This window comes from Musca autumnalis, unplaced genomic scaffold, assembly GCF_047663935.1.
Source record: "Musca autumnalis isolate F117 unplaced genomic scaffold, ASM4766393v1 scaffold_5, whole genome shotgun sequence".
Lineage (NCBI taxonomy): Eukaryota > Metazoa > Arthropoda > Insecta > Diptera > Muscidae > Musca > Musca autumnalis.
In genome coordinates, this window is record NW_027412088.1 from 41198069 (window position 1) to 41221913 (window position 23845).

The window sequence follows — 23845 nt, forward strand, 5'->3', positions numbered from 1 at the left end:
TTTCTTCTTTAAGAGCAAGTCCATACTTGCCTTACCTTAAAGGTACAAAAAACCCTATGACACCACGTGTAGTAATAGCGCAAGGTAACTCTCGAACGCATCTGCCGATTCGGTCCACAATTTGGTCTTCGTAATATTTTGTGCAATCTTAGTTTAAGTTCGAAAATAAGCCATATCGGTCCACTCCTTCAGGTACCTCCCCCACAAAAGTTAAAAAATGTTCGAAAATATTGTGCTCATGGTAACTATTGATGGGAGAGACCGATTTGGTCTATACTTTACACCTCCTAAAATATCTACCAGATATAGATCATGTTCGAATATGGACTATATTTCCACTCCTTCGGGTACCTGCCACACAAAATTTTGGATAAATTCACTTTAAGAACTGTTCTCGAATCACTTTGATTTTTGTTGAAGCAACTTGCATTCGCTGCCTCAACTACGACAGTAAAAGTTTTTTCGGGGGCAAGTCCATACTTCTTGAGAAAACAGCCCGAAAGGTTTAGAAAACCCCTGTGGCACCATATGTTGTTGCTGGAGAGCTCGAACTGAATACTGCGTTTGGATATTGTAATATTCCTTCGAAGATTTGATGAAATTCGAAGGTGGTGCTTATAGGTCCACCCATTCCGGTACCTCCCCCACAAAGTTCGAAAATATTCGGTAAAATGGTACGGGCGATTTCTCATAGACGAAGCAACCGATTTGGTCCAAACTTTGGATCTCTAAATATTGTTTATGATCAAATTTGGGCCCTATCTGTCTAATCCTTGTGGTACCACCCACACAAATGTTCAACATTTTTGGGTGGTTAAGGGTATGTTCGAGGATCCTTTGGACATTTTTCCGAAGGTTTTCCTAGTGGTCCTGTTTACAGCGATATTATGTTTTTCGTAGGCTAGTGTGATATCTGTCTTTTGATATCCCCGCAAATTTTTCAGCTTTAATCCTATGCATACTTTTGTCGGTTCATACGCCCAAAATTTTGAAAACCCCCCTAAATACATACGATTTTTTTTGGGACGGTATGTATATTTCTGTCGGCAAAGCCGACTGATACTTTTTTACTTGTTTTATTAAATAAAAGCATTGTTCTTTTTCATTTATATTTCCTTGAACTACTAGTGCAAAATATCAACAAAAGCATTGACATTTCCGTCATTTTCATTTCCAAATTAATGGTGATAACGAATAAACTATAATATCGATAGCAATAGATTTTTTGAAATGAAATAACTACTGTTTGGAATATCGATAGTTTGCAGCTCTACCTTGGATGCCTTCTTGACCTTCATATCTCCATAAATTTTCATTATCTCAGAAACATTCGAAGTACTTCGTACTTCTTAGCTTTGTCTAAAGTCACACAATTTTCTATTAGTTTACTTTTATCAAATATCTATTATCATTTGCTACGTTTTCGATGTAAGTATTATACGTCGGAAAAGTATGTCATATACGTCTAATTTTCCGACAGCCTATCCCTGTTTTCGGCGTATGCATTATGCTTCTGAAATGCATACAGGCATATTTTCGCGATTTTTTTTGTAAGCTTGTGTTGCTGCATTATTTTTCTGCTAACACTTTTTTAGCATACTTTAAGGCGCAACTATTTTCATTCTCTCTTTTCTCACTCTCTACCAATGAAGAAAAAACACTACTACAAAATCAGTATAGCCTATTTTTTCACCAGCAGTTCATCACCATCATGTTGGATGCTGCCAACAACAGCATCATAGCTCTGCCCTCCATTGTTCCGTATTGCAGGAAAATTTAATCAGTAACAGCTACTGTTGTGCTTCCCAATGCAACAATATACGCCTAAAGGCATTAAGAAAAATTAATTTGAGTTTAGCACAATACCCGCATGACTCTGGCTTGATAGTTTGTTTGATTGGGCGGCTGCCGAGCGCAAAAGTGGAACACATATTCATTCTCTGGAATTCAGTTAGTAAGGCATGAATTTCTTGTGAAAGTTTGCAAGAACAAAAAAAAAAAAACGTAAGTACATAGTGGTGTGCAAGTATGTAAATAGTTTTCTAGGTTATGAGAAGAATATTGTACAACGAACTGGTTGTTATGTACGCATTTTGCACTATGTTTAGGACAGGCATAAAGTTTTTCAGTTTAGTTGTTTTTTTGTTTCAGCAAAACGAGTCCTTAGAGTAAAAGTTTGTTGTTCAACTGCATATTACGTATACGCAGCAGGATCTGTTGAAAGTGCAAAAGCTGGAAAATAAGCTAAATATTCTACACACTTAAAACTGAACTATTTATCGGAGGCGTGTATGTGTGCGTGCGTGGCAAAGTTTTACAACACTTTTTCTCTCAAAAGAATTTACGCGTGAAATAACAGTGAAAATATAAGAGGCACGCACACAGGCATCTGTGATGAATAACAAGCTGAGGATAGCAGCAACTACGTAACAACAAAATAGTTTTGTTTTTATATTCCAAGGTTCTTTGAGAAACCAACCGTGTAATTTGTAAATCTAGACACTATTGGGATTTGAGAAAAAAATGGTGTGCTTATTTCTTGGAAATTAGTTTAAGGACGAAGCCCTTTTTCTAACATAATTGCAGTTGTGAAAAGAAAAAGTAGTGATAATCTTTAGGATGCCCGTCTTGCACACTGAATTCCAGGGCAGAAATTCCAAGAAAGACAACATTAAATTTCCGAGATGACAAAAATCCCCTCAGCTCAGTGATGACATTTTATGTTTTAGTGTCATATGAGAACTGATTTAAGATAATTTAAGTGACCTTATTTTTATCAGCTAAATTTTTTAGAATATTGTGAAATGTAAAGTGCACTCCTGTAACGAATGCTGTTGACGTTGTTGCCTTCTTCTAGCCAACCCTTTCCGTCATTCTTTTTCCAATCTATTAAAAGTTTCAAAATGAAATTATTAACTGAACTACGAAAAAGACTATTTATTTCAATTTTTTCGACTTGTTTCAAAATTATTTTAAACTTTTTCTTTTGGCTAGTAAATAAATAAGTAGTAAAGAGTAAAATAAGCAGAAAAAAGGAAAGAGAAAAAAATATGTTTTTCACGTTTTGAAGAAAACATAAAGTAAAAAAAAAAAAAACGAAAGTGTTGGTCGGTTGGTTGGTTAGTTTGGTAGTTAAAAAAAAGTTTGTCAATTTTTTTCTCTGGTACAGCAACTTTCAACAACTTACCCAAGGACACCACCAGCCAAAACTTCAGCCTGAGCGGAGAGTGTTTCTGCAATAGATTCATCGCTATAAATGCCAACTGGGGTATTGTATTGTTTATTGACAATGCTCTTAACGTTGCCATCGACAGTGTTGCCCTGCAATGTAATAAAAATGGGGAGAGAAAAAGAAAAAAAATATTATAAAAAATTGTAAATCTAAAATATCAGCAAAACAATATATAAATTAAAAGTTGTTATAATAGGGAATATGATACATAAATTGCAGCTGCAAATGGAATCCACTTAAAAGAATTTTCTAAGCTCTTACAAGGAGGGTCGTACATTACAGATAGAAGGTATGAATACAGAAAATATAGGTTAAAGAAAAATGGAAAACGAATAGCTACATCTTCCATGTTCACGGAAAATAATTGTTACAAAAATGAAGTTTTTAGCAGGAATGTGTATTATTTTGAATGTATATAGGAAGCCTAAATAGGAAGCCCAATTTTTCACGACATCGACACCGATTCCGAATTGTAATTTCCACAAAAAAAAAAAAAAAAAAAAAAATACATTGTCCTTATTAAATTGCATGAATGGTAAAATAAAAATTATGGTAAAATAAAAATGGAGAATGAATGGTTACATCTTCGATGTAAACGGAAAATAATTGTTACAACAATTTGGAAGTTTTTAGCAGGAATGTGCGTAATATAGAATATATATAGGAAGCCTAAATAGGAAGCCAAATTTTTCACTCCGAATTGTAATTTCCAACAAAAACACATTCTTCTCATAATACCAGAGAAGGATGGTGTATAAAATGAAAGCGTTGTAACAATGTTTACTAAAAAATTTAGTGCGAGATGGGTACGAGACATTGTATTGAGATATTTTTGTGGACATATTTTTGTATTCTCAAGGCAAAAAAAAAAAAAAAAATAAATAAATAAATAAAAGTTCGACCGGGTGAACTTTTTATACCATGTGAAAAAAATCTGAACTAAAAAGGAATAGTGTCCTTTCCTGTCCACAATTGGAGGAGGAAAAGTGTTTCGACCACGAATACCCAAAATGCCTAAATTAGATCAGAAAATCTATCTGAAAATGTGTTTAATCGGGTAGAACCTTTATACGGTAACTATATCAAAGTGTAAACCTATGTTAAAAAATTTGGTGGACCACTGAAAACCTAAAATGGGACCACTGAAAACCTAAAATGAGACCACTGGAAACCTAAAATGTTAAATTATTTGGTCACGAAATGTTGCTAAACCCCTCAAAACACCTAAAATCGGGAGGCACTGGCTGGAGGCTATAAATATAAGGGGACTTTACTAAAACATGGACCTAGGTAAACAATTTTTATTAGAGAAATTTTGTGACTGCTGGTAAGCGGAAATGTTAAAAAGTGTAGCTAAAATCTTCAAGATACCGAAAAATGGGAGGTACCGTTATATGCGACCACAGGAAATCTAAAATGTCAATAAAGCAAGTTCGATCAAAAATGTTGCGAAAATTCTGAAAGTACCGAAAATGGGGAGGTACCGTTGACAATTTTTAGAGAAGCTTTGTAATCATTGGGAATCTCAAATGACAATTAACTTCTAGTTCGGGAAACAATTGTCGTTAAAATCCTCAAAATACGAAAAATCGGAAGGTGCTGTTTTATGGGACTAAATTAAAACATGGACCCATGTTAAAAATTTTTGGTGGAGACTTTTTGTGACCACTGGGAATCTCAAATATCAAATTAAAGGTAGTTCATTTCAAAATGTAGAAGAAATCTTCAAAATACCGAAAATATATAAGTGCTATATCAAAACGTGGACCTATGTTGCCATTATTTATTGTATAAATTTTGTGACTACTGGGAACCTTAAATGCCAATTTAAAGGTATTTCGTCCAAAAAATTTAACTGAAATCCTCATAATACAGGAATTCGGGAGGAACTGTTATACGGGGTTATACAAAAAAGATGGAAATGTCTTGACAATTTTTGGTGGAACAATTTTGTGACTACTACGAACTTCAAATATCAAATTACAGGTAGGTCGGTCAAAAATGTAGCAAAAAATTTTAAAATATCGAAAGTCGGGAGGTACCTTTGTATGGGGGCTATCACATAAGACCCTGCCATATCAAATAGACCGACTAGAACAACAAAAAAATTGATTGATTGGAACTCCTACGTGAATTTGGCCATTTTACCGCAAAACCTCATATGTGAAATGTTATGACGATCGTTTAAAATTTAACCCATGCCGTCCGGTCCAAAGGTGCATTTCACGAAAAAAGTCTAAAGCCCACATTTATGATCCAATCTATGCCAATTTCTTATCAGTTCATAGTTGTGGCTTAAAAGCGAATCCTACAAAAAACTGTGGAAATCGGATCATGTTTCGATATAGCTATATCCGATCCAATTTTTGGCAGAGAAGCTAATCCGATCCGAAAATTCAGCTAAAAAGGTCGATATACCTGAAATCGGGCGGTACCGTTATATGGCGGCTTTACCAAAACGTGGACCGATATAGCCCATCTTCGAACCTGACATGCTTGCTTGCAAACAATAGGCGCATATTTCTAAAATTTCAGCGCTTTATCTCAATTGTTATAGATGCTAGAGTGATTGCAACAGAAAGACTGGCGGAGGGACCAGCATAACTGAACTTACATTTTATCCTGATCAAGAATATGTCGCTCATTTGCTGAAAGATTGACACATCTCAAAAAATCCAGTTTCGAGAAAAACGCGATTTAAGTTATATCCCCTCCATATAAAGGTACCACCCGATTTAAGGTATTTTGAGTATTTTAGCTGCAATTTGACATTTGATGTTCTCAATGAACAAAAAACATATGCATTAAAAATTACCAAAATAGGTCCACGCTTTGGTATGGCCCCCATATAACCCCCCCACTTCAGGTATTTTGGGGATTTTAGCTAAAGTGTTTGACCGTACTAGCTGTAAGTTGACACTTGAGGTCTTCAGCAGTCACTTCTCCACCAAAAATCGTCAACATAGGTCCATGTTTTGGTATAGACCCCATTTAAATGTACCCCCTATTTTCGGTATTTTTGAGGATTATATCTACAATTTTTGACACACTAGCTGAAGTTTGAAATTTGAGGTTCTTAGTGGTCCCGAAATTTCTCCAGCTCCACTGTGATCCAAAATAGCTGCCTTTATGTATAGACAAATTAAATAGCTAAATTTTATTGCGATTAAATATTCTTTAAAAGCTATTTCCATATTTATTACAAGTTTATTATAATTTGAATAATAATATAAAAAATCATCCTTACAGTTATTATTACTATTTTGATATATAGACTGCTTCGGATACAACATATCATGGAATACAATCCAATATGTCATAAACAAATATAATAGATAGTTTAATTGGCCTAAATATTCTTTGGAAACGTTTTTAAAGTTTATACAATTTTTGAATTATCCCAAAAATGCATTAAGTAAACTGATTGCTAGAAAGAACAGGTAGCAGTAATGAAAAAAAGGCTTTAGGAATTTACAAGACGAGTGTAGTAATACCAAGTGATAATGAATATACGACGTAAATAGGTATAAAATTAAGTACTCACTTATTTACTCACAGCTAAATTTGAATAAACACTGTAAGTTGAATGAGTATTTAAGTGTATCTTAAAAATCCATTTCGTCACCATTAAGTTAGTAAGGGTATTGGGATAAATATGTTGTTACGAGTAGTTTTTTATTTTGTGTTTTTTTATTACTTCATTTCCCCTCTTCATCTTCTCTTTTCGAATTAGGTCACAAAGTTTTATTTAGTTTTATATTATTTTAACGGTCTAGAATGCAGCCATTTGCCAAAATTAATTTTTTTAAATTTTTGTTGTAGATATTTTAAATTAATTTTTTTAATTTTATTTTCATAAATATAAACATTTCATGTTGCAACAATATTCGTATATATTGATTAATATGTGTGTAACCAACATTTCGTTTTATATTGTTGTTGTTGTTTTTTATATGTCGCTTTAATGATACCACTAAACTGGTTATTTTTATTTAATGGTACGGTAATAGGGACAATTGTAATAGTCGAATTTTTTACTTCAAAGAATCATACTAGGTAAAAATGAATTTTTAAACATATGCTGTAATGGAATTTACCGTCAACATAAATGCCCGAAGTCGTAACCCACAAAACCAAAACTTTACAGGAGAAGCAAAAAACGTTATTAAATAAAAAACTTTTTTATAGAATATCAAACTTATGAGGGCAATTATTTTGGGTTTTATCAATCATGTACGAATGGGAGTGTGCAATGAAGCTAAAGCCGATTGGTTTTGGCCTTCTTTGCAACAACATCAGCAATTTTATCCCATTTTCCGAAATGCCATTTCTTGGATGGGCACGTTATGCCATTTCTTGGATGGGCAGATTCCATCAAAAAAAGAATTTCGTTTTTCATGTGGGCTACGTCTTCGGGTATTTCTGATGACGTTATACTGATATGCTAACAATTGTAGAAGTGGCGCATGTATTCTAAAACACAACTTATGTTCAAAATACAGCTAGACAACTAAACAATTGCAAAAACTTAAGATTGCAGATTTGCTAATCCTCCAAAGAAAACTATAGATTTGGAAATTTTTCCAAAAATGTATTGGTCACCCACAAGTAGTAGGTAATTCTTATTTTTTGACAGTATTTGTAATGAATCATAAATAAACTTTGTATAGAAACATTGTGGCGTTTTTTTTGGATAGCGTTTGTTTTTGTTTTAATATTTTAAAACAACTAGTTTGTTAGTGGAAAAGATTTGGCATAGTTCGCCAGCGGTAAGGCAGGGAATTCTCGATTCTCGTCCACTTTTTTTGGAAATCGCGTTTTTGTTACAGGATGATAGTACAAGTCAAAACACGTCGTATGATACAAAGAAAATGGTAGTATATCGCGTTTTTCTATATGTTTTGCCCCTGTCGGAAAAGGTCATAAGTCCACAAATCGTAAAAATTTGAGTACAAAGGGGTCGTAAGTCCATATGAAAATGTATACTTTAAAAGAATTTTACAGCTAATGTAGTTCAGAGATAATGTTTAACGTCATCCATGGTTGGAGTACATACAATGTAAAGAACTAGCCTACACCTTTGGATGATAATCGGATGACATTTGGCCGAGCCTGTAGACCAAACTTTTGAACAAAAATGTGATAATTTCTATATTGCAAGGAAAATTTACATTTTAAATCTATTTTCCCCATATAAGCGAACTGATTATAAATGATGGACGTCTTGCCTTTTGGTTGATACAAATTGGGATGCTGTATGTGTTCAAATAACTCATGTATTGAAAAATTAGTAAAAAAAATCAAAATTTTCTGTTTTTACTGTCGTATATCTTCCTTAACTTTGTCAACTGGTAATTTGTGGTTTCTCTACGGACATTTATTCCATCATTCATTCAATCCAATTTTTTTTATACAAACAACTTTAATTTTTTTTTTTAAATGCAATGAAATGTATTTAATTTTTTTTTCATAGTTGTTTGTACGTAAACTTCTTTAAAACTTAAATAAAATAAACGTTATTTTGCTTATTAATAGGCAAAAGTTCATTCATCCCCCCATGGGCGCAGCCAGGAATTCTTTTTGGTCGTTCTAGGGGTGGGCAAATGCTTGTTTTTTCGTAATATTTATAATTATACCCTATACCACAATGTGGAAAAGGGTATTATAAGTTTGTTTTGGTAAATTCATGTAACACCGCGAAATATTCGTCGGAGACCCCCAATGTGGTATACTAATCTTTATATCTCGACGAGATAAAGCGATTTTGAGATGTGTGTCCGTCCGTCCGTCTGTCCATTATAAATTGTAAACACGCGCCAGGCCGCAATTATGGACCCATAGTCACGAAATTTTGTGTGGAGGTCGGGTTCAGATCAGAATAGATCCCTATTTTTATTGGCGGTTGAAATGGACCAAAAACATAATATTTATCCAATTTTCTAGCGGCTCTGTAGGTCTCAATAATATTCCGATTAACGCGTAATTTTAAATAAGGTAAGAGTATATCACAAAGGAGAAGCTTGCAATTTGAGAAGGCGATCGGATAATATTTAGAGGGTTAAATGGACCAAAACGTTTGTGTGAAAATTGTGAAAATTTTTAATATACAGCTTATATCTTAATTCCTGGAAGTGACATTCCGGACAAGTGAGATATACTTGAAAGTGGAACGCTTGACCTTTCAATTGATGCCAATTATGTTGGTGTGCATGATCAGATAACAGAGTTACAGCCTAATATATTCCGTTATTTGTTTGTAGTGTAATAATAAACTCGCTAGAGGTCGCAATTATACATCAATAGTCACGAAATTTTGCACCGGGTAAGAGTATAGGTCCAAAAAGATGCCTACAATTTTGAATGATGATCTGATATTCTTTAGCGGGTGAAATGGACCATTACTTTTGTATGAAAAATATAAAAATTTTATTTTTGGTCGATATTTTAATTCCTTGAGGACATATATATTTCGCAAAGTAGCCTACATATGGAAAAAAACTACTGACCTTTCCTCTGATGTAAATTGCAATAAAGTGTTTGCTAGATAACGGGCCTAATATATAATGGGTTCTGTGTAGAGAACCACATTTTTATCCCATGTTACATATTGTCTCTCCAAAAGTTTATGTAACACCACGAAATCTTCGTCCTAGACCCCTTATTTGGTATGCCAAAATTCATATCTCGACGAGATAAAGCGATTTATCGATGTGTGTCCGTCCATTAAAAATTGTAAACAAGCTGAAGGCCGCAATTATGGACCAATTTAATGAATTTTTTAAGGAGGTTGGGTTCGGGCCAGAGTAGAAATGATTTGGTGATGATCGTGAAATGTTCAGGTGATGAAATGGACCAAAAACAAAATTTTAACCAATTTTGTAGCGGCTCTGTAGGTCAAAATAATAACCCGCAAAATTTTAAACAAAGTTTGAGTTTATGATTAAGTTTGAGTTTATGAATACTTAGCGGGTTAAATGGACTGAAACTTTTGTGTGAAATTGGTAAAAATTTCAATAACGTAGCGGTTAAACAACGTAAGTAGTTGTACTACATAAGAGGGTTTCATTACATTTTAGTTTGGATTTGGTCATAAGTATTATACATTACATCTCTGATATTTGATAATTAAATTTTCAAAATCATTGAAAATAAGTTCCGTGGAGACCGATTATCCAGGGATGTCGTATCCCATGGTCGGCTCCGTCCGACTATAGACTTTTCTTACTTGTTTTTTACATACAAATTAACTGTTTTGTGGGATATAGTAGGGGGGCAGCTGCCCCTCCCTAGCTATTCGTGGCTACGCCCATGATTCCCCCTAAAGGATATCATTTGGAGAAAAAATTTCAAAAAGTCATAACCCTAGTATATATACCATCGTTAGCATAAATGCTGAGGGTGTAATTAGTGAGAAACAAACGTTTATGTCATTTTGGTTATGTCGTGTGGCCCTAAAACTTGTTTCCAGTGATATATCTACTTAGGATGACTTCAAAAAATTGACCACAGTTCTGAAAAAAATTAAACTTTAAAACATTTTGTGCGGAAGCTTTTTTCACGAATAACCATATAATAAGATTTTATGTAATCTCAAGCAAAAGCTCATCAATATTTGATAATGGGTTATGATGTTGTAAAAAAGGCATAACCCTAGTGTGCACCACTAAGAGAGTGGGAAAATTCTCAAATTTTTAGAAAATAGAATAAAATTATAAGAATTGCAATCGAAAGATTTGGCTAAGAAATCGAATGTATTGTTACACTTTAGTGAAATATTATGTCTGTTCCAGAACCTGCAAGAATCTGCAAATTTTTACTGCGATAATAACTGCTCCTTTATGATATCGAAAAATAAAAACATTAAAAATTTGTATATACATATTTCTGGAATATATATTTGTTCTGGAACTGGCCAATTATTTTAATAAAATGAGTGTGTTACAAGCACTCACAATGTAAAGATGTTCTGTATCTTTTTTCTTCATCTGCAGGCGAGCTGCGGCTGTCTGTATACATATGTATATTATGGATGCAGAAGGCATCTTCCGTTTATTCAACTAATAATCTTTGACTAAGCTCAATAATCCATGTGGTCCTTTTCATAAATATTTACAAATTGTGTTCAAAAACGTAAGTTGTATGTTTAAAATGCAATTTGTCTAGTCCTTGGAATTTTATGTCTTCGTACATTATTATTATTGGCCTTTTGCAATCGAATTCTCCAGAGTTTCTTTTTTGGATTTGGATTTATCTAGCCTTAATTGGAGTTTTCAATTTAATTCACCACAATTATCACATACAACTTATAAGCCACTTTTAATTAAATTTTCAATCACTGGTTAAATCTTTTCCAAAATAGTCTTTGCTAATTCCAATCTAAAACTCTTTTCTCCTCTCCTTATTTACATTCAACAAAGAATCAAAAAATGCTTTAATTCTAAACACTTTCATAATCCCAAATATCTAAAATACCAAAGTCCCTTATTTATGTATATGAACCCTCTTGAGGAAGGAACTATTCATAATTCATATTTTGACACATTTCAAAGAAGATCCAATGAATACAAATGCCACATAGATGAGACAACTATGGCCAAATGATGTAAATATGTATGTACGTAAGGAAGTCTCTATGGACTACCAAAGGATATTTTGGCAAATGTGTTATATGGCATAGAAAACGTCAGTAAAGGAAGCTATGGACAAAATTGAATGTAAACTAAATCAAAATAAAATGTGGCAAAAATCAACAACAAACATTTGTAAGTATGTATATAACAACGTATATATTTCAATCATTTGTCATGTAATTTTATTAAAATGTCATCTCCTTTTTTTAGGTTTTTTTGTGGGTGGTATGGTAACATGCTATCCTAAAAAAAGGATTTCGAACTCTTTGCAAGTCTAATCCTTTACCCATGGCATTAGTGTTGGAACAAATGAAGATACTATCCAAAGTTATGATACTAAAACTACCCAAGAATAGGGAAAGTGGAGAGAAGGGGCAAAAGTCTTGTCCTATTTACCCTTTTCAAAAAAGGACTTTTAACACTTTATGAAGTAAAGCCAATTTATATTATTACAATGCTGTTGAAGTGAGAAGCAAAAAAGTGGAATATGAAACACTTTCGGGTCGGCCTAGATTATGAGTATACTAATGAATATTGAAGTTCAAAAAATAGACTAACCTCCTATTAGTTTACTAAGTTTTCGTAATCCCATTCATATTATTATTATTATCTGTCTTTTTCTCAGTTATGTTTGGAATAAAATTATTTTCCAAAATTCTTATTACGTTTTTTACTTACAAAAGGTTTAGCCGCATTGTTATAGCCACAACCAATGTGTTGAGATTCTTGTTGTTTGTGAGCCAAAGAAGTTTTTGTCACTGTTTGCAAATGTCCTTGGTTGGGTTGTGGTACATTTCCGGTGGGTGTGACATGTGGACGCCAAGTTGAACCACCTCTGCAGGGGAAGAAACAACAAATAATCGTATTAGAAACACAATAAATGGATTTGATTCGACAAATTATTGGGTGTGGTGATAGGTGAGAAATTGTTACCTTCAACCACCTCTACCCAAAACTCTCTTACCTTTGAACTGTCATAACAAAATTGTTGCCTGAACGCACAACAATATCTTGGGCTTCCTTGTGGCGTAAATTGAATACATCGACATCGTTGATTTTGAGCACAGCATCGCCGGGCATTAAACCGGCCTTTTCGGCAAGACTACCGCCATTGACCTGGAATAAAAAAAAGAAATAGGTATTTAATAATTGGGAATTATGGCGAATATACAAATGAAAAAATAAAATGTAAATAATGAAGTTTTACATGATAAGATGCCTTAAAATCCGAAATCACTCTAGCGTCCGAACGGATTGACGTAGGTGGATGAAATTTTGGGAAAATATATTATATGTACGTACGACTTTTGGTATTGAAAGCGGGCCGTGTAGGTCCACGCTTTCGTATAGCCCCCATACAAAATGGCGCGTGATGCGTCGTCGTTTTAAGGAATTTTTAAGATATTTGTCCCATTTTACCACCGATTCCGTTGTAATTTGGTATTTTGTATCTCCAGAGGCTAAAAAACATTCCTACCAAAGTTGGTTTATATAGGTCCACGTTTTGATATTACCCCCATATAACGCCCCATATAAAGTACGCGTCATTTTAATATATTTTGAATGTATTAGTCCCATTTGACAACAGAATCGGTTGTAACTTTGCATTTTGCATTTCCAGAGGCTAAGAAACATTTCTACCATAAAATGTTTATATAGGTCCACGTTTTGATATAGCCCCCATAGGACGATATCTCCCGATTTTCGGTATCTTGAAGGTTTTGGCCACATTAATCCAACGAAAAGGCTGAAATTTGTGGTGGAGGGTATAAAAAGTTCGGCGAGACCTCTTCTATACATAGAAGAGACCTCTTCTATACATAGAAGAGACCTCTTCTATACATAGAAGAGACCTCTTCTATACATAGAAGAGACCTCTTCTATACATAGAAGAGACCTCTTCTATACATAGAAGAGACCTCTTCTATACATAGAAGAGACCTCTTCTATACATAGAAGAGACCTCTTCTATACATAGAAGAGACCTCTTCTATACATAGAAGAGACCTCTTCTATACATAGAAGAGACCTCTTCTATACATAGAAGAGACCTCTTCTATACATAGAAGAGACCTCTTCTATACATAGAAAAGACCTCTTCTATACATAGAAGAGACCTCTTCTATACATAGAAGAGACCTCTTCTATACATAGAAAAGACCTCTTCTATACATAGAAGAGACCTCTTCTATACATAGAAGAGACCTCTTCTATACATAGAAGAGACCTCTTCTATACATAGAAGAGACCTCTTCTATACATAGAAGAGACCTCTTCTATACATAGAAGAGACCTCTTCTATACATAGAAGAGACCTCTTCTATACATAGAAGAGACCTCTTCTATACATAGAAGAGACCTCTTCTATACATAGAAGAGACCTCTTCTATACATAGAAGAGACCTCTTCTTTACATAGAAGAGACCTTTTCTATACATAGAAGAAACCTCTTCTATACATTTCTATACATAGAAGAGACCTCTTCTATACATAGAAAAGACCTCTTCTATACATAGAAGAGACCTCTTCTATACATAGAAGAGACCTCTTCTATACATAGAAAAGACCTCTTCTATACATAGAAGAGACCTCTTCTATACATAGAAGAGACCTCTTCTATACATAGAAGAGACCTCTTCTATACATAGAAGAGACCTCTTCTATACATAGAAGAGACGTCTTCTATACATAGAAGAGACCTTATACATAGAAGAGACCTCTTCTATACATAGAAGAGACCTCTTCTATACATAGAAGAGACCTCTTCTTTACATAGAAGAGACCTCTTCTTTACATAGAAGAGACCTTTTCTATACATAGAAGAAACCTCTTCTATACATTTCTATACATAGAAGAGACCTCTTCTTCTTCTATGTATAGAAGACTTCTCTTCTATGTATAGAAGAGGTCTCTTCTATGTATAGAAGACTTCTCTTCTATGTATAGAAGAGGTCTCTTCTATGTATAGAAGAGGTCTCTTCTATGTATAGAAGAGGTCTCTTCTATGTATAGAAGAGGTCTCTTCTATGTATAGAAGAGGTCTCTTCTATGTATAGAAGAGGTCTCTTCTATGTATAGAAGAGGTCTCTTCTATGTATAGAAGAGGTCTCTTCTATGTATAGAAGAGGTTCTCTCCAATGAATAGAAGAGGTATCTTCTATGTATAGAAGAGGTCTCTTCAATGTATAGAAGAGGTCTCTTCTATGTATAGAAAATGTATCTTCTATGTATAGAAGAAGCCTCTTCTATGTATAGAAGAAGTCTCTTCTATGTATAGAAGAGGTCTCTTCTATACATAGAAGAGAACTCTTCTACACATAGAAGATAATTTATATACACATAGAAGAAAACTCTTCTACACATAGAATATAACTCTTCTATACATAGAAGAGACCTCTTCTTTACATAGAAGAGACCTTTTCTATACATAGAAGAAACCTCTTCTATACATTTCTATACATAGAAGAGACCTCTTCTTCTTCTATGTATAGAAGACTTCTCTTCTATGTATAGAAGAGGTCTCTTCTATGTATAGAAGAGGTCTCTTCTATGTATAGAAGAGGTCTCTTCTATGTATAGAAGAGGTCTCTTCTATGTATAGAAGAGGTCTCTTCTATGTATAGAAGAGGTCTCTTCTATGTATAGAAGAGGTCTCTTCTATGTATAGAAGAGGTCTCTTCTATGTATAGAAGAGGTCTCTTCTATGTATAGAAGAGGTCTCTTCTATGTATAGAAGAGGTTCTCTCCAATGAATAGAAGAGGTATCTTCTATGTATAGAAGAGGTCTCTTCAATGTATAGAAGAGGTCTCTTCTATGTATAGAAAATGTATCTTCTATGTATAGAAGAAGCCTCTTCTATGTATAGAAGAAGTCTCTTCTATGTATAGAAGAGGTCTCTTCTATACATAGAAGAGAACTCTTCTACACATAGAAGATAATTTATATACACATAGAAGAAAACTCTTCTACACATAGAATATAACTCTTCTATACATAGAAGAGACCTCTTCTTTACATAGAAGAGACCTTTTCTATACATAGAAGAAACCTCTTCTATACATTTCTATACATAGAAGAGACCTCTTCTTCTTCTATGTATAGAAGACTTCTCTTCTATGTATAGAAGAGGTCTCTTCTATGTATAGAAGAGGTCTCTTCTATGTATAGAAGAGGTCTCTTCTATGTATAGAAGAGGTCTCTTCTATGTATAGAAGAGGTCTCTTCTATGTATAGAAGAGGTCTCTTCTATGTATAGAAGAGGTCTCTTCTATGTATAGAAGAGGTCTCTTCTATGTATAGAAGAGGTCTCTTCTATGTATAGAAGAGGTTCTCTCCAATGAATAGAAGAGGTATCTTCTATGTATAGAAGAGGTCTCTTCTATGTATAGAAAATGTATCTTCTATGTATAGAAGAAGCCTCTTCTATGTATAGAAGAAGTCTCTTCTATGTATAGAAGAGGTCTCTTCTATACATAGAAGAGAACTCTTCTACACATAGAAGATAATTTATATACACATAGAAGAAAACTCTTCTACACATAGAATATAACTCTTCTATACATAGAAGAGAACTCTTCGACACACAGAAGAGAACTCTTCTAGGTATAGAAGAGGTATCTTCGATGTATAGAAGAGGTCTCTTCTATGTATAGAAAATGTATCTTCTATGTATAGAAGAAGCCTCTTCTATGTATAGAAGAAGTCTCTTCTATGTATAGAAGAGGTCTCTTCAATGTATAGAAGAGGTATCTTCTATGTATAGAAGAGGTCTCTTCAATGTATAGAAGAGGTCTCTTCTATGTATAGAAGAGGTCTCTTCTATGCATAGAAGAGGTCTCTTCTATGTGTAGAAAAGATCTCTTCTATGTGTAGAAGAGTTCTCTCCAATGAATAGAAGAGGTCTCTTCTATGTATAGATGAGGTCTCTGGTATGTATGGAAGGAGTGTCTGCTATGTATAGAAGAGGACTCTTCTATGTATGGAAGAGTACTCTTCTATGTATAGAAGAGTTCTCTTATATGTGTAGAGGAGTTCTCTTCTATGTGTAGAAGAGTTATTTTCTATGTGTAGAAGAGTTCTCTTCTATGTGTAGAAGAGTTCTCTTCTATGTGTAGAAGAGTTCTCTTCTATGTGTAGAAGAGTTCTCTTCTATGTATAGAAGAGTCCTCTTCTATGTATAGAAGAGATCAATTCTATGTATAGAAGAGTTCTCTTCTGTGTATAGAAAAGTTCCCTTCTGTGTATGGAATGTTCTCCTCTATGTATAGAAGAGATCTCTTCTGTGTATAGAAGATTTCTCTTCTGTGTATAGAAGATTTCTCTTCTGTGTATAGAATATTTCTCTTCTGTGTATAGAAGAGTTATCTTCTACATATATAGAAGAGTTCTCTTCTCTGTATGGAACAGTTCTCTTCTATGTATAGAGGAGTTCTCTTCTATGTATAGATTAGTTCTCTTCTACGTATAGAAGAATTAGAATAGTTCTCTTCTAAAATAACTCTCTTTTATGCATCCCCTTATAAAACTTAATCTGCCAAAAATGTAGAAATAGAAACACCACAGCCATTGTCAATATTTACAATGGCTGTCAAATTGTTAACAATTCAATTATGTTTTGCATAAATCACAGGTCATTTGATCGACCAACATACTAGCTAAGGAAGAGCAAACATTGAACAATAAAAGCCCATAGGATGTGTGGATAAAACGGTTTTATTATAAAAAAATAAAAAAAGAATTTCATAGCATCGACTATTGTAGTTTACAAAAATGCAACCAAATCAATAAAACAACGGCGTTTGCTAGAACAATAGACTGATTTTGGAATGCCAAACAGCCTGGAATATGCTTTGTTTTTAGTGCGTTTAATTTTTGTTGTTATTGTGTGTTTTATTTTACCAACCAACTATCAACAATAGAGGTTCTATGCGAAAAATCAAACCAATTGTGGTACACCATTTTAGTGTTTTTTTCTTTATTTTGGATTGGCTTGGACAATGTTCCATCATAGTTTTTCTAAAGGACCACAAAATTTGTCATGGCTGGATATAGCAAAAGGTCCTAGCTTCAAATACCAAAAACAAAGAGCTAGGCCAACAACAATCAGGAATGTAAACAAACAATAGCAAGCAAGCAGCCATCCTATCAATGGAGAACAAAGTCACAAATGAATTTATTATTGCCTGAGATGTACAAGAACAACAACGAACGAACAAATGTTAAAAACAGCAGTGGTGGCTGCAACAGCTTAGGGGAAAAATTATGAATTGAAAACAATGCCAACATCAACAACAACACGGTGTATTGATATTTCCGAATTTGGTTTTGTTGGTCTGTGATTTGTAGTCATTGTCGTTTAGTGACCACCAGTTCTAACGTCAATACGCCATATAACCCAGTCATCATCATCCACAAAAACATGCGAATCAATGTGAGGAAAATATGGGAAAATATCCAGCAAAATTAAAAGGGGAAATTTTGCACACTTTGCATAGTATGTTTCCTACTATGTACTTAGTAGGAAACTGGGACTGTACCAGGTGCTTATGGCATTAATCCGCATTAGTCCACTTGATTGTGGCCTGCTTATAGGGGTTTCTCTTGTATTTGATGTTCATTAATAGTTGTTTCCTCCTTCGCCCTTTTGGTTTCTTATAGGCCACCCCATCCTTGTTCCAGATTTTCTTAATTTTGAAAATTTCCTTTTGCTTCTAGTCAATTTTATCATTTTGTTTTCTGGGTTATAGTTTTGAAAATCTGAATAAATGTAGGAAAATGACAAGTGGTGTGATTTTTTTCCCCAAGCCTACTTGCCCCTACACTCTCTCATGTAATTATGTACGGGGTTAGAATTCACCAGAGAGACACGAAGAGCATTTGTTTCCAAAAGTAAACCCCAAAAACCATAACCGCCAACTGTGACCCCAACCTTTATTGCATGCAGCGGTTTTAGAGCTTGTTTTTCGAAAAGCATTTGGTAGATCCTGGAAATGCACACGATGCTAGTCATATACAAAGGTACTGTGGTGCGGATATATCTACAATGTACATACATATGTATGTATGTATGCATGTTGAAACTGCAAATCTATTGTATTTTAAAATATATGTCCAAATGTATGTACGTATGCTTATCAGTTAGTTGAACCATATTCACAGTCTGTTAGCCATGTGTTTTGTCTATTCAAAAAAAACAACAATGCATGTTGGCTTTGTGTACTTATTTGTGGATTTATTGTGTTTCCAATTTTTCTCTCTCTCAATAGATTCATATAAATTTGTCCGATTTTGAATCATAAAAATAAAGAAAAAACAATTGTTGTACATAAATTGCATATGTGTAGTTTGTTTTGTTTGCGTTTATTAGAATGATTTTGTGAATGTCTGTTGTTTTGTCTCAATTGTAGAATGGTCAAGATGAATGTACCGATATTAATGAAATATTTAATTAGTTGAAATTTTTAAAAATGTTCCATAGAATCCTTTCATTTGCAATTTATTGAATGGAAAATATTTTTGAAACATAAAACACATTGTTTTGTATGGTTGTTTGTAAGAAATCAATTGTTTGAAAAAGGACTAATAGTTAAGGGTAAAATTTAATGCCATGAAAAAGACTAGGAAGACTAGGATTACTCAGCTTGTGTTGATGCGCTCAAAAGGAATACAGGAGGTTATGACCGCCCTGACCGTGAGCATAAGGCCTAACATAATTTTTGTTGTTATCTAGAGTTGTGCCAATCTAGTTCAATTTAATTAACTAATTCACTATGTAGTTGAAATCAATAGCATCGTTTGTATGAAAGAACTACGAGGGATTTCAGGATTTCATATGAAATCTCTAATTTTTCCGGAACTAGGCAGAGAACTAAGAACTAGATTGCCCAACTCTGGTGATTAGACCGTCATAATCCATTGAAGGTTGTAAAAGTTTTGATTTTTTGATTTTCCTAATAAAAGGAGAATTTAAAAGAAGTGAGAACTCAAATTAACTTTCAAAGGGTGAAAGGCTTGATTCTTGGCCAAAAGCCAGATACATATTACAAAAATTGAGTTTGAAGCTGAATCTAAGGCATTTGACATGTTCAAAGGTGAAAGTCTTAAACCCCAGTCGAAGGCCAGTTACCCAAGGAAACCTTAATTATGTGAACCGAAATTTTTGATAGTGTGTCCCATTTTGTGGAGGTCATAACACTCAAAACGAAATTGGCCCTAATGAAAACTAAGTCTACTCCCTAGTGGATCAACTTGGAAAGTACAAGGTCTGATGAGGTACAGGATTTAACTTTCAGAGTCGATTACGTAGTAAGATTCTAGGCATTAATGGCTGCACTCCAGATCTTTGGTAATAATAAATCTCTAGGTAATGTACAGTACGAGAGCTGCACGAAAACTTTCTGGCCTAAGAATGCAAACGCGAATACCTATCATCAAAAATAGTTTTATTGTTTTCTTAAGTAGTCTCCAGCAAGATTTATACACTTTTTCATGCGTTCAAACAAATTGCTGAAGCACTTTTTCCACTCCGATTGAGACACCAACCAAAACAAGGTTTTTTAACTCTTTGTGGACCACGCCTTTTTTTCGTAATGTACGGGAATAAAATGAAGTCATTAGGTGCCAAGTCAGGGCTGTACGGTGGATGACCCATGAATGAGTTAAGAAGGCATTGTTTTAAATAAATGCGTTGTTGTTGTTGTAGCAACGCATATATGTTCGTTCGTGTATTATTTCAGTTATCAAGTTCCTCTGTATCCAGACTCAAGAATTCTGCAACCTGGACTGGTTGCGTCCATAAAGAATGAGGAGACAGGTGAGTGGGGTTAGCTGGGCAGTTGAATAAATGCAGAGTATCGTGTGGTCCCAATCCACATGCTGGGCATATGTTGGGTATCGTGGCGTCAATTCTGGCCCAATACGAATAGAGGCGGCTGTATCGTCCGGATCTTAACTGAGCTAAAACCACTCGTGTTTGCCTTGGCAGCTGTCGTTCTTCTGCTGCGATGGATGGGGGATGGTTTCCAAGTACGGCATTCACACTGTATCTTCGTACTGCTTGCGCAACCATGTTGGTGTGAATGCGATTCAAGCCTGCCTGATAGGCTCGTTGATCTAGCGGTTCTCTTTTATACCTTTGGACCTCTCTCTCTAGATCATGAAGGTCTCCCCTGACGTGCCTGGGAGGGGGGCGCCTGTCCATTAAATCGTGACAGGGATGCTCACTGCGGTAACACCCAAGCAGGTACTGCATCGACAACATCTTATTGTGCTGACGCACCGGTAAAACCTTCGCCTCCTCATGAAGACGGTCCACTGGTGTCATGAGGAGGTTGAGAACACTTGTTAAATACTCAACTCCAGGTTCATCCAGCTGCTTAAGCATTACCATCGATATTCGGTGCGGGCCCAACGCTTTGGATGATTTAGCGTTTCGGATGGCATCTGCAACATCGCTCATCGTAAATTGTGGTGGTACCTCCTCGGCTGGAAGAGTTCTTCTTATACGGCGTAGCACACTTCTCTTCGCCCTATCACTCTCGGGGTGCTCTATGAACTGCCGGTTAAAATACCACGCGCACCTCTTTGGGTCAGTTACTGTCACGCCGTTGAAAGTAACAACCGTTCTGTCATCCTTCTTTTCCGGACTCGAGAGTGATTTAACCGTTGCCCACAATTTACTTATTCCTGCACCAATGTTGCACTGCTTCAGATGGTCTAGCCACTTTTTCCGCTTATGTTCGCCCACTAGCCTGTTGACTTCAAGAGTAAGTTGTCTAACTCTTGGGTCTTCGGGGTTCGTACGACGAAGCTCGTCACGTTCATTTGCTAGTCCCGTCGCCTCTGCTGGGAAATTTGGTCTTATTTCGGGTATTCGATCAGCAGGTATGTAGCGAGCGGCTGCTTTAGTGATGATGTCTCGGAAAGTTCTCTCAGCTACCCGAGGATCTGAGGGGGTGGGCAATTGACTGAAGCGGTAATTGGTAAATTCTCTGAAACCTTGCCAATCAGCTTTCCCATGGTTCAGGAAAGTACGGCGTTCAGAGGTTATGAAGTCGGGTGGTCTGTTTACGGAGACGATGATAGGGAGGTGGTCCGAACTAAGGGAAATGACGGATTGCCAGGTTGCATCATTTATCAGACCTGGTGCCACAATGGTGATATCTGGCGAGCTGTGGCAGTTTCCTCTAATCCTCGTAGGAGCGTCTTCATTCACCGTGCAAAACGTGGAGCTATCGATTTGCTCTGCCAGCGCTGTACCCCGCTGGTCATTACCTAGGACGGAGTGCCAAAGCTCATGATGAGCATTGAAGTCCCCTAGCACCAGACGGTTATCGCCCTCTAACAGCGAACTAATATTGGGCATATAACGTCGGGCACAGCTATTCATCGGCGGTATGTACACATTAAGCAGCTCTACCTCGGCATTACCACACTTTACTGCTATCCCCATACACTCCATGTATGGGTCACTAGAGCCAAGCTCAATCGAGATAGGTCTGTACTGGACAGACTGGTGTATTAGGAAGGCAAGTCCTCCTCCTCCTCCGCTTCTTGTGCGATACTTCCGCAAAACGTTGTAACCATCACAACGTAAGCTACAGGTGGCGGTGAGCTTTGTTTCCTGGATCGCGGCGACCATGATGTTTTTCCGACTCATAAACTCCACAATTTCACTGACCTTATTGCGGAGACCGTTGCAATTGAATTGCAGGAATGATGCATTTCCTGGCCGTTGAACAACAACATGTGGTGTTAGATGCTGCATTTGTTGTTGTTGTTGGGGAGACTGCGGGGGCGTCTCGTATTCCGACGACGACGAAGAGTCAGACGACGACGTAGAAGACGCACTGGGTGATGCGCTGACGCAGCAAGCAGCAACATACCTGTCGCTGTAATCCCGGGTGCTACTAAGGCCAGAGCACCCACGAAAATGCACCCATTCCATACATCCATTACATCTCACCATTGTTGACATGTGGTGGATGCGGATCTGGCAAACGGAACAGATCCATACTGGTCCGGGGTTCATTTCTATCCCGGCACGGACCAGAAGAGCTCGGAGCAGGCATTCCGGGATAAATTGCCGCTCCCATGGTGAAAAAAAATACACGAACACAAACACATAATTGTTGAGGTGACGGCCCCTGGTCGAAGATTTTTCTCCGAGTCAATTGACTTGGTGCACAATTATTAACAAATTGTTGTGTACCACTTCGAATTAACCGTCCTACCTTGTTCAAGCTCTGTAGTCGCCACATACTCAGGCGACCATTTTCTTCGAAGTGCTTATTCGATAAAAACTTTCGTTGGATTTGGCTCGATTTCTAAGACCCACATGGGCCATGGTCCTTTTAATGGATGGCCCTTTTTAGACATACAAAGATTTACTTTAATCGACGAAGTGAAAAATTATGGAACGCAAATGTTTACAGGTAAATTCCATTTTTGCGCAAAGTATTTTTTTTTTTTTTTCAAGTCACTGTAAACAACGCAACACATGGTCGTATGACAATCTGTCATGAGTATGTTTAGGCTAAAAACTGTCAAACTTCCCAAAAAAAGTTTTCAAATAGCGTCTGTCAACACGTAGTGTTGCCTAGGCCAGGAAGTTATGGTGCATCCCTCGTACAGATTGTACATGGGAGGTTGACAATACAACATCAACGAACTAAAGGGAGTATTATCGCCTAGACAGACGGCAGCGTTAATATGCATTAACAGCCTTTATTCAAATTAGTTCGTGCATTATCCACATTCTAAATGCACAAAATCAAACTGAATTTAAAAGGCATTTAGGTATTTCAATATGGCAATACCGTAGAAGAGAGCCCATATTCATATGAGGTAGAGAGCATAATATGAATATTATTCATGCTCTGAGATACAAGGAAAACGAAAAATTACGGTGCAAACAACAACAAAACAGCAAGCAGCTGTTTCGTAAATGCAGAAACTGTCGTCTGTCAAGCTAAAATTAAATAC

General features: G+C 35.7%; 1 protein-coding gene across 50 annotated transcripts in view; it reads right to left on the minus strand.

Moving 5' to 3' along the window:
- The window catches only part of Zasp52 (Z band alternatively spliced PDZ-motif protein 52), a 452865-nt gene that overhangs the window by 97834 nt on the left and 331186 nt on the right, over positions 1–23845 (minus strand). For all 50 annotated transcript variants that reach the window (XM_073989412.1, XM_073989435.1, XM_073989425.1 and 47 more), the window contains exons 3-5: positions 12827–12978; positions 12541–12697; positions 3188–3321 (exon numbers count right to left, since the gene is read on the minus strand). In XM_073989412.1, the coding sequence (XP_073845513.1) occupies positions 3188–3321; positions 12541–12697; positions 12827–12978 (443 nt within the window). The remainder of the gene's footprint in view (positions 1–3187; positions 3322–12540; positions 12698–12826; positions 12979–23845) is intronic.